The sequence below is a fragment of the Myotis daubentonii genome, chromosome 9 (assembly GCF_963259705.1).
Source record: "Myotis daubentonii chromosome 9, mMyoDau2.1, whole genome shotgun sequence".
Classification (NCBI taxonomy): Eukaryota; Metazoa; Chordata; class Mammalia; order Chiroptera; family Vespertilionidae; genus Myotis; species Myotis daubentonii.
Window position 1 is genome coordinate 13,874,604 of NC_081848.1, and position 12,074 is coordinate 13,886,677.

General features: G+C 42.9%; 1 protein-coding gene across 1 annotated transcript; it reads right to left on the reverse strand.

The window, feature by feature from the left end:
- Positions 1–6,918: 6,918 nt before the first annotated feature.
- Positions 6,919–11,609, reverse strand: SLN (sarcolipin). The gene is made up of 2 exons (XM_059707974.1): positions 11,486–11,609; positions 6,919–7,376 (listed from the first exon to the last, which is right to left on the reverse strand). The coding sequence occupies exon 2, from the start codon at positions 7,299–7,301 to the stop codon at positions 7,206–7,208; it is 96 nt and encodes a 31-aa protein (XP_059563957.1). The 5' UTR covers positions 7,302–7,376; positions 11,486–11,609; the 3' UTR covers positions 6,919–7,205.
- Positions 11,610–12,074: the final 465 nt, after the last annotated feature.

Sequence of the window (12,074 nt, forward strand, 5' to 3'; positions counted from 1 at the left end):
TACTTCAAAAGATAAAAAAAATAACTTCCTAACACACAGTAAATGTGCAATAACGTTTGTTTAAACATTCTTTTTTTAAAATGAAGTTTAACCCTAACATTATGCAGCTTGGAAATTTCTCCAGTATCACCCTGTTTATAAATGAACGCAAAAATATGCCCAACACATTGGGCTTTGGTGAGTCATTCATAAACACTGTCAAACTGTTCAGGATGGTGACAGAGATAGAGCAAAAGAAGTCAGCACCGTGCATATTCTATAAAGAAGCAAAGTGTATTCGGGAAAGCTGTTTCTACTGACTTAAGTTTATAAGATGTTTGGTTTGCTTATTAATGTAATAGAACTTTGTGAATTACAGATCTCTTGGACCCTCTTTATTACCATGTGGCAAGCACAGGTCATGTACCTAATCATAGAAATGTCTACATGTCTATTCCAAACATAATCTAGCCAAGCATTTATTGATGTGTTTAATAGAAACTTTCCAATGATGATGATGGACCAGCTAGGAACTAAAATTAGCATTGAAGAGAGTCCCAGTAGACAAGAAATAGAACTGGGAGAGACAGAGAAACAAACCATACAAAGTGACACGTGCTATGAACATGTTAGGCATGAGGCTCAGAGAGATGAATTATCTGGGGATAACTTCTAAGAGGTAATAACACCTAATGGAAATCTTAATAAATGAATTAACCAGGAAAAGAAAAAGAGAGGAAAGTTTGGGCAAGGGACACAGCACAGCATACTTGAAAACTACAAATAGTGGGAAATGATTGAAAAGGAGGAGTTGGTGTGGGGCATGTGGGACAAGTAAACAGAAGAAATGCGCAGGTAGACATGGATCAGCTAAGAAGGGTCTCTGTGCCAAAATTATTTTAAAAGACATTGTGAAAGCAGAAAAATAATAAAATATGTCTAGAAGAATGAGAGGTAAATTCTTCAGAGGAAAAGGGAGCAGAGCCAATTTAATTTATTTTGCCCATGGATACTTTTCTGGATATTTTATGTATTCAGGACAAGATTCTGGGTAGTAGGAATTGAGGTAACAGACACACCCTGCCTGCTGAGGAAAGCTCTGAGATCCCATATAAGGATGGCTTGGAGCGTATGCCCAAATGGATGTGGAGGCAGGTGAGAATGGCAGAAGGAACTCTCATCTCAGAGGAGCAAGAGGACAGCTAAGCAATAAGAAAACAATAGAAGTGAAGAGAGGGATATGCCCTTCTAGATTAATGGACAGTCCCTAATTAAAGGAGAACAGTGGAAGCACTGCCATTTTGTGACAATTTTCACACACCCTTGTCTGCGTCAATGGAGCAAAAGTGAATTGTGACTACAGTAGTTGAGGAGATTCAAGTACTTTGGGGCTTTCCTAGAGCTTTGGCTTGGGCCTGAATTATCTGGGTAATTTCTTATGCCTATAAGACCAGCTATACAGCAGTCCTTGGGAAAGGAGTTGGTGACCAGATATAGTGTTGGGATTTCCAGAAACTGGTAAAACCTTGTGTGTTTTCTCACTGTAGGAAAATTCTATATAATAAAAGGGTAATATACAAATTGACCCTAATGGCAAAACAACTGAGAACAACTGGTTGCTGTGATGAGCACTGACCACCAGGGGGAAGACACTCAAGGCAGGAGATTCCCCCTGGTGGTCTGTTCACTCCCACAGGGGGAGCTCTGCTCAGCCACAAGCTGAGCCTCTCCCGCCTTCTCGGCAATGCCAAGAATGTACAACTGCATATGCCTTGACTGGGAATCAGCAACCTTCTTGGTACATGGGATGACACCCAACCAACTGAGCCACAGCATCCAGGGCCATGTGTGTATACATACACACACATACATATATACATATTTATATGTTTTTATATTTATACTAGAGGCCCGGTGCACAAAAATTTGTGCACTTGGGGGGAAGGGGGGAGTCCCTCAGCCCGGCCTGTGCCCTCTAGCAGTCTGGGACCCCTCAGGAGATAATGACCTGCTGGCTTAGGCCTGCTCCCGGGTGGCAGAGGGCAGGCCCAATCCCTAGGTGCAGCCCCTGGTCGGGCTCAGAGCAGGGCCGATTGGGGAGTTGGGGCACCATCCCCTGTCACGCACAGAGCAGGGCAGATCAGTGGGTTAAGGCGCCGCCCTCTATCACCCACAGAGCAGGGCCGATCAGGGGGTTGGGGCGCCGCCACTGTCACACTCAGGGCAGGGCTGATGGGGAGGTTATGGCTCTACCCCGTCACACACAGAGCAGGGCCCGAGGGGGGGGGCGGGGGGGTTGGGGTGCCGCACCCTGTCACACACAGAGCAGGGCCGATCAGGGTGTTTGGGCGCTGCCCCCTGTCATGCTGATCCCAGTGCCGGGAGGCATATTACCCTTTTACTATATAGGATAGAGGCCTGGTGCATGGGTGGGTGCCAGCTGGTTTGCCCTGAAGGGTGTCCTGGATCAGGGTGGGGGTCCCCACTGGGGTGCCTGGCCAGCCTGGGTGAGGGGATGATGGCTGTTTGCAGCTGGTCATACACCCTTCAGGGTGGGGGTCCCCACTGGGGTGCCTGGTGAGCCTGGGTGAGGGGCTGAGGGCTGTTTTCAGGCTGGGGGTGACTGAACTCCCAAACGCTCCTTTTTTCCTTTTTTTTTTTTTTTTTTATTCTGGGCCAGCTTTAGTTTTATGCTTGGCTCCAACTCTTAGGCCTCCGCTCCTGAAAGTAGGTTTCTGGCCTTTGCATACAATGTTATGAATCTGCTGGCTGAAGTCCGGCGGTATTTGTTACAATGTTTGAAACTTCAGGCTAAACTTCAGGCTCAGAGGCCTGCAGCCGCAGGCGGGGAACATTGGTTTCCTCCGTCACTGAGGCAAGCAAGCCTCATGTTAGTTTCAAGCTGCCTGGCTGCCGGCCGCCATCTTGGCTGACAGTTAATTTGCATATCTCACTGATTAGCCAATGAAAAGGGTAGTGGTCATACGCCAATTACCATGTTTCTCTTTTATTAGTGTAGACTAGAGGCCCAGTGCATGAAATTCATGCACCGGGGGGGGGGAGTTGGGAGGGGGGTCCCTCAGCCCAGCCTGTGCCCTCTCACAGTCTGGGACCCTTCACTCCTTACAGCCTGCCTGCTTGCTGCTCCCTACCGCTTGGCTCACTGCTCCTTAGTGCTGTCACAGAGATTCCCGCCACCTCTGCTGCACTCGCCAGCAGTGAGCCCAGCTTCTGGCTGAGCGGCGCTCCCCCTGTGGGAGCGCACTGACCACCAGGGAGCAGTTCCTATGTTGAGCATATGCCCCCTAGTGGTCAGTTCATAGTGACCAGTCATTCCACCATTCCATCAGTTTGCATATTAGGCTTTTATTTTATAGGATAGGATATTGAATGTGAACTGTAAATGAAAAATAAAATTTAAAAAAGAACCAAATTAAATTTTAGATCTGAAAATTTTTTAATATATATATATATATATATATATATATATATATATATATATATATATTTTAATTCTCACCTAAGGATATTTTTAAAATTGATTTTTAGAGAGAGAAACATCCATGTAACAGAGAAATACCAGTAGGCTGCCTCTGCACCTATTGACCCAGTGGGATCTAACCTAAACCTAAGATGTGCCCTAACCTAGAATCCAACAGGAAATCCTTTGGTGTACAGGTTGAGACGCCAACCAATTGAGCCACCTGGCCAGGGCAGATGTGAAAAAAATTTTTTTAATGTACCTCCAGGCCCTGGTCAGTGTGGATCAGTAGTTAGAGTGTCCTCCCACGCACCAAAGGGTAATGGGTTCGATTCCAGGTGAGGGCACATACACAGGTTGTGGGTTCCATCCCTGTCGGATTGCTTGGGCAACTGATTGATGTTTCTCTTTCTCTTTCCCTCTCTCTTCCTCTCTCTCGAGAATCAATGAAAAGAACATATCCTTAGAGGAGGACTTAAAAGGAAAAATAATGCTGGTTTGGTTCAGTGGATAGTGCTTCTGCAGGCGGACTGAAGGGTACCAGGTTAAATTCTGATCAAGGGCACGTAACTGGGTTGCAGGCTTAATCCAAGGCCCTTGTCGGGGATTCAGCAAGAGGCAACCACTTGATGTCTCTCACATTAATTTCTGTCTTTCTCCCTCCCTTCCACTCTCTGTAAAAAACAAAACAAAATACAAACAAACAAAAAAAAATGCAAAAATGTCCTCAGGTGAGGATTAACCAAAACAAACAAACAAACAAACAAGCACCCATCCCCAGTGTGATTATTGAAGGAGCATATGAAGTATTTGTTGAATGAACAGGAAGGGATGGGACTTTGCTTTCTTAACTGTTTTAGCAACTCTGCAAGCCAGAGGGTTTATTTTTATTTTTAAAATATATTTTATTGATTTTTTTACAGAGAGGAAGGGAGAGGGATAGAGAGTTAGAAACATCGATGAGGGAGAAACATCAATCAGCTGCCTCCTGCACACCCTCCACTGGGGATGTGCCTGAAACCAAGGTACATTCCCTTGACTGGAATCGAACCCAGGACCCCTCAGTCCACAGGCCGACACACTATCTATCCACTGAGCCAAATCAGTTAGGGTCAGAGGGTTTATTTTTTATTATAATTTTTATTGATTGATTATTTTAGAGAGAGGAAGGGAGCGAGAGAAACACCAGTGTGTTGTTCCACTTATTATGCTCTCCTTGGTTGCTTCTGTGCCCTGACCAGGGATCCCACCTGCAATCTTGCTGTATCAGGAGGAGGTTCTAACCCATTGCGCTGTGGGCTGCCTGTCAGGGTCCCTCAACAAAACCCCTCTGGGTGCCCTGGCCCCTGCCGTGGGTCAGAGCTCCTCTGCCACAGCAAAGGTTTGGGTTCCATTCCGTCAGGGCACCTACTTAGGTTTCGGGTTTGACCCCTGGTCGGGGCTGACTGCTGCTCAAGAAGTGACCGAGGACCGTTGAGGTCCGTGTGCTCTAGTCATTCGGGGGTTCCATTGCTGACATGGTGGACTCTGATCCCCGCTACCCCCGCTCCTCCATCGAGGGCGACTTCAACTATGGCAGCTGCAGCTGCGTGGCCTCCGGGTAGGTCTCCCCCTCCGCGGCTTGCCAGGCCTGGCTGCTGCTGCACAGTCGCCCCGGGAGGCAGATTTCCGGGTTCCCAGGGAGAGAAACACTTTGCCTCCCTTCAGGGATCCGGGGCAGAGCAGAGCAGGGCTCAGAGGGGAGAGCCGCCCCAGGGAGTCCTCCTAGCTGGGTGTGAGAAAACGAAACTGGAGCCCTTCCTCCTTGAACCCAGTTGTCTTCCGGCATGTGAACGCATTTTATTTTATTTAACGCAGCCTTACATGCCAGGCCTCCTGCAGCTCGCAGCCATGCCCACCCACTCCTGCCAGACCTTACCCGTGAAGGCGTCCCGGCTAATTAGCATATTCCTCTCTTATTTTATAGGATAGATGTTTACATAAACATATCAATATACATGTATATTGATTGATTGATTGATTGATTGATTGATTTGAGAGTGAGGGGGAAAGAGAGAGAGAAACATTGACTGGCTACCTCCCACTCATGCCCCTACTGGGGATTGAAACTGCAACCCAGGTTTGTGCCCTGACCAGGAATTGAACCAGTAGCCTTTCTGCTATACAGGATGATGCTCAACCAATCGAGCCACCCACTGTCAACTCTGGCTACACAATACAATCATCTAGAGCACTTTTTAAAAAATGCAGATGCTTGGACTCTACCCCCTTAGTTTTTATTTAATTGGTTTGCATGAGATGCAGCATAAATATTTTGAAAAACCACCCAAGTGCACAAACTGCAGCCAGGGTTGAGAACCACACGTTAGGTAGGCTATGCCACAGTTATAGGCCAACTCAGTAAGGAATACCTTCTTCGGGGATGTGATGACAGATGAGGTTTAACAACATTCCCTTTCTCCATGGTTACCTCAGAATTGGCACAAAGGACACACTCGGTCTGTCTATGTGGGGTGCTCTAGAAGTGTGTTGAAGAAATGTCTATTTCTCCCAGCCAGCGTGGCTTAGTGGTTAAGCGTCAATTGCCAGTCAGGACACATGCCTGGGTTGCAGGCTCAATCCCAGTGTGGGGTATGCAGAAGGCAGCCAGTCAATTATTCTCTCTCATCATTGATATTTCTATCTCTCTCTCCCTCCCCATTCCTCTCTGAAACCAATAAAAATATATTTTTTAAAAGAAATGCCTCTTTCATATGTCTCTTTTATAAGCATCTTCATAAATTTGTATTTTTTTGTTTTTCTCCTTGTTATAACTGTAGTTTGTTAATGACAATAACCAAACTAGAATCACTAAACATGGAAAGTGACTCATATTCTATTTGTACTCAGTGGTAAATAATTTGAAATATTTATATTGAAGCAAACAGGGAGATATTATAGGATGGAATATACATTTCTTGTGAATTGTAAAGATAACAAATAAGACTTCAAAGAAACTGTGTGCTTTTAGTGGACACTTCAGGCGATGCCCCCAGCCTCCTAGTGCAATAGATTTATTCTCCGCCTGCCCTTGGGACTAGTTTAGAAGGAACGTTTGAGGAGCACAGAGCCAGTGGAATTATTTGAAATGTGACACTCTTAATTGACTTGGTTTCAAATCCTCCACAGTTGGAGCATCTTGGCTTAGCTCAAATGCTAGAAATACTATAACATTTGTCACTTCAATCCCAGCCAAGGGTCAGATGCAGTATCACAAATAGAAGCCAAAATAAATTCTGAAAGTCATTTTTGTGGTTGACTTAACTTTATTCACATGATAGCTGTGACAGGGGCTGACAAAGACTTCCTCTAACATTTCTTTCTTCTGGCGGGATGATTTAAAGTTTGGTTGCAGACAGTGTGGGTTGGAGGGATGTGTGGTGAGACAGGTTAGAGGCTTTTTATAATTCTACATCATCATGAATCCAGTTTCCTTTTAACCTTGTGGCTTAGCTAACACATTTGCCATAAGCGTTGGGGAATAAATCTAATGTTGACTGGCAAACTCTTGGCAGCCCTTGAGAGCAGCATCTTTAGAGAACACACAATTGATCCTAACACGGGAGGCGCCTCAGAGATGGTGTGTGCAGGTCAGAAGTGCCTTAGGGTGCCAGGAAAGGCATCCCATTACAGCAGTGGGATCTCAGGACATACAGCAGGCAGCTCTGGAGCGTTGCAGTCAATCCCTGGAGAGTGGCATGCCGTCTCAGGACTGATAGGACCTCACAAGGAGCCACATAAGGATAACCGTGACCAGGACCACAGTGAAGTTGAGACACAGCTCCCGGGCAGACAGATCCATTCTCAGAGTGGCTCAGTGAGAACGGAAGGCAGACTTCTTCAGACACACCAAAGACCTCCTGCTGGTCCTCACCCCCTAACAGAAAGTAACAAAGAAAGCATGGGAATTTCAATGAGCATTCCTTCCTCAAAGGAAACAGAAGCACTGTGAAAGAGGACGGTGCTATGGCCTGCATTGTGTCTCCCCAAAGTTCACATGTTCAAACCCTAACCCCCAATATCTCAGAGTATAGCTGTATTTGGAGATCAGGTCTTTCAAAAAGTAATTAACTTAAAATTAAGTCATTCAGATGAGTCTTAACCCAATATGACCAATGTCTTTATAAGAAGAGGAGATTAGGACACAGACATGCATAGAGGAAAGACCAGGGAAGGTAGGGAGAAGATGGCAATCTGCAAGCCAACCAGAGAGGCCCCAGAAGAAATCAACTCTTCAACACCTTGACTTCAGATTTCCAGCCTCCAGACTCTATCTTTGGAGTCTGGTTGTAACTCTGGCTTGGGTCCCCAGCCTGCCCACCTACCCTGCAGATTTCGGACTTGCCAGCCTCCACAATCACACGAGCCATATAAACAACATCCTATTGGTCCTGTTTCTCTAAGACTCCTGACTCATACAGACAGACTGCCTTTGCTGCCTGATGTCAAAAAAGACCAATATAGTTCTGATTTTTCCCCCTGTAATGATTGTATTGATATTTTTGATAAAATAAAAATATTACATTTTTCTCTCTCCAATTTCTGTGTTTGTGTGTGTGTATGTGTACGTGTGTGCTTGCCTTGCTAACTTAGAGTACCAGCCAGCAAAGCCACCAAAACTGAAAAAAAAAAAAGATTATGTTTTAGTATTTTTCTTGCTTTGAATTACATATAGAAGTAGGATACCGTAATTTTTCAGATTTCAGGCTTCATCTAACCCTGTTGAAAGTATGAGGTAGTTTCAACATCTGCTTTGCCTTTTATAAGCACTGCTTTGGGCACAGAACCTACCAAAGTCAACCCAAAGTCCCTCACATAACAGGCACTCAATCCAAAGAGCAAGTGGTAACCTCATGGCTACTTCTGTTTCAACAAGGGCTTGTGCCAGCTATTTTTAGTCATGTCTAGGATGTACCTAGATTGTAAACACTTCAAAGAGCAGGAACCGTATCTTTATGGTTTGCACATATAGTGCACTTAGGAAATCATACTTTGAGAACATATGCAATGCAGTCCATCAAAATGTTACCTTCAGTGGTGTGGCATGATTGATAATTTGTGTATGCACACCAAGTAAAATTACAGGTGAAAGATAATCTTGCAGATACTTAGGACAAAAGTTTCCCATAGAGTGAAAATGTTTAAAGGGAAAGAGTGTTCATTTATTTGCTAAAGGTGGAAGTTCAGGGGGGCAGAAAGAATTGTTAGCAAGCTTTTGGCCTGACCATCTAATCTGACTGAACTATTCATTGTAATTACTGTATTTGTTGTATTATTCGTGGATCGAATGATTAATGGTATAAACCAGCTGAATGATCATTTTTCATATCATTTCATTGTTAGTATAAAACACAAGTTCAAATCAGCTGGTGCCAACTAGTAGGTTGTTGAATCTTAGTTAAAATGTGGCCAGTGATGATTGATTTATGTTTCATTTTCTTCTTAATTATTACCCATCTTCTGGCCCTCCACATGAAGGACATAGTAAATTTCCAATGAAAATCTTCGTACAAATACTTTAGAAAGTAAACAGAAGATAATAAATGGATGAGAAAGCAGAGAGGATGTGTAAGAACGTACACAGAGCAGAGGGGAACAGGAACGTGATGAATCCAAGCAGGGAGCCTGGCGGCAAAGGCATGAGAATAAAAGACAGACTTTTCCTTATGAATTTATTAATAAAATAAAATCCTGGCCCAAATGCCCACTCGTGTGGGTAAGTTCTGAAGAAATACAGAGATATGCAAAAATATGAGTCTGTTTCTAATGATTAACACAATTCATGGAGGGAAAAATAACTGTCCCACCAAATCTGCCTTAGATTAAGCTCTTAAATAAAGAGGATCATGGAGCATGGCCCAGCAGGAACATTCTGGGAAGAAAAAAAAGTACATGATTGTCTAACCACTGTGCTGTACACCTGAAACTAATACAAAATACTATTGAATGTAAACTGTAATTGAAAAATAAAATTTTAAAAATAAAATAAGAAATATGTATACTTTTAAGGATTCCAATATTTATTGCTAAATTTTCCTCTTATATTTTTTTCTAGTTTCTATACCACTAGTGTATGAAAGAGCTAGTTTTCCTATATCAAAGTGGACATTAGTGATTTATTTCATTTTACCTTAAACAATTTAGTAAATTAAAAAATATATTATACCCAGGAAATTTTTATTACTGTGCCAATTAAATATTTTCCATGTGTTAAAAAAAAGAACATTCTGGGAAAATGTTATTGAAAGTTGTCCACAGCTTTTGGTATGTGACCTTCACAACAACTCTGTGACCTTCTCAGAACTCAGGCAAGTGTTATCGTCATTATTCTCTCTTAGATTACAGCTAAGAAATTGGCTTTTTGAGAGAGGTTGAGTTGTGTAGTAACATATAGTAAGTTAGAGGCAGAGGTAGAGCTGGCAGATTGGAAGTAGTTGCTCGAACTGTGATTATTTCTATAGAAGCGATTACGAGAATAAGTTACTACTGGAATTAACTGCCCTCGCTAAACAAAGTTAGTGTAAATTTTCAACCACTTCGAGAAAACAATGTGACTTTTTTTTATTGAAGTTGTACATGCTCATTCCCTATTATAGAGTGATTTCACTTTTACTCTGGAAAACTCAAGCTCATATGCACCAGGATGCTTATACAAGGATGTTCACAGCAACATTTTCACAATATCCCCACCCTGGAAACAACTCAAATGTTTATCAACAGTAGAATGAATGATGAATGGTGGTCTATTCATATACCTGAATGCTACAGAGTTAAGAAAATATATGATTTATAACAATACTCAACAAAATGGGTATATCTCATAAATATAATTGTTGTGCAAAAGAAGAATTTACAAAAAAAAACAACATAGAATATGATTCCATTTATCCCAAGTCAAAAACAGGGAGCTTCATCATATTGTTTAGGAAAGCACATATAGATGATAAAAATATAAAGAGAAGCATGGACAAGATGATCTCAACAATCAAGATTGTGATTACACATGGTGGGGCAAAGAGGGGGAGGTGACCAGGAATAGACTTTTAGGGTACTGACAATGATCTGTTTCTTAATCTGGATGGTAGTTGTATAGGTGTTGCCTTAAAATTATTGTCAAACTGCATGTTTTATGCACTCTTCGCATTTTTTTTCAGTAGTCTCTGAATTGAAAGGCTACCCATCATACTTCTTGAATACCTGTGAATTACCTCTTACTCTTCCTTATACTTTGATAGTGGTCTTAAATATTTGGGACTTTTAAAGTAGATTTTAAATGAACAAAACACAGAGTTAAGGTGAGAATTTCTAATGAATCAACTCAATCAACATGTGCTCATTGTAAGGGGTGGACTTGATTTAACTTTCACACACATTAATACCAAGGTCAGGCAGAAATTCAGACCAGCAACCTTCACTTTTCTGCTGTTAAGCCGCAAAGACTATTTTGGCTTTATTTTTTTTAATTCTTTTTTAAGTTGATTTTAGAGAGAGGGGAAGCGGGAGAGAGAGAGAGAGAGAAACATCAACCAGTTGCCTCCTGTACCGGCCTTGACTGGGGATTGAACCCACAGGCTAGGTATGTGTCCTCACCAGGAATCGAACCTGCAACCTCTCAGGGTACAGGCCAATGTTCCAACCAACTGAGCCCCCCTGGCCAGAGCTTGGCTTTATTTTAAAATTTCCCTGGAGTCAAGATCACACCATATGATCCAAAGTGATTGCTATATGGATGAAATAAAAACTGAAAATGCATATCATGAAGTGAAAATAGGAAAACAAGAATCAACGCTATTCACTTTATAGCTTAAGAAATACCATGTACAATAAGCATTGTCTGTTTCATTAAGAAATGTAAATATTCCTCTGCCTGTCTCATTTGCAACTTGTAACACACACACGCGCGCGCACACACACACACACACACACACACACACCGTATGCTAAGCCTAAGAATCCTGCCATTCCCGAAGAGGGTCAAGAACGTACCTGCTGTGGTAGGCTTCTCCTGTCTCCCCCTCTCTCTCCTCTCTCTGACTCAGGCTCCAACCTGCTTGTCTTCTGGGCCGTCTGGACTTCTGGACTCTGGGCAGGGCCTAAAGTAGTCCCAGGGAGGTGGCAATTACTGTGATGTCACTGATGAAACATCTCAGAGGAACAACCTCCAAAGGTTTGAGGCTATTTGTGTTTAGGGGGACATGGAAATATGTTCACTAAGACTCTGTTCCACTAATACCAATTTGTATTAACACCCCCGGGACTTAAAATCTTTTCTTTACAGTTGACGTTTGTTACCATTGATGCAGGTTTTTAATTTATCTTTTACATCTTCATGAACATCTTTAACACATTTTTAAAACATCATAAACCACGATGATAGACTAATATCAACAAACCAGCACTGCATTTGGCTCCTCCCATAGTCAGCATGTGAGGGTGTGAAATGGGACTTCATTTCACTACCCATTTCTTTAGCTATTTGAAGTCTGAAGACCTCTTGCTTTGCACATGCACACCCCAAACCACACACACACACACACACACACACACACACACACACACCAAAATTCAACAGGCA

What these genes read in the sequence shown, in the direction of transcription:
- SLN (XM_059707974.1), bottom strand. Translation starts at nt 7,301, where the DNA reads ATGGATCTGTCTGCCCGGGAGCTGTGTCTCAACTTCACTGTGGTCCTG.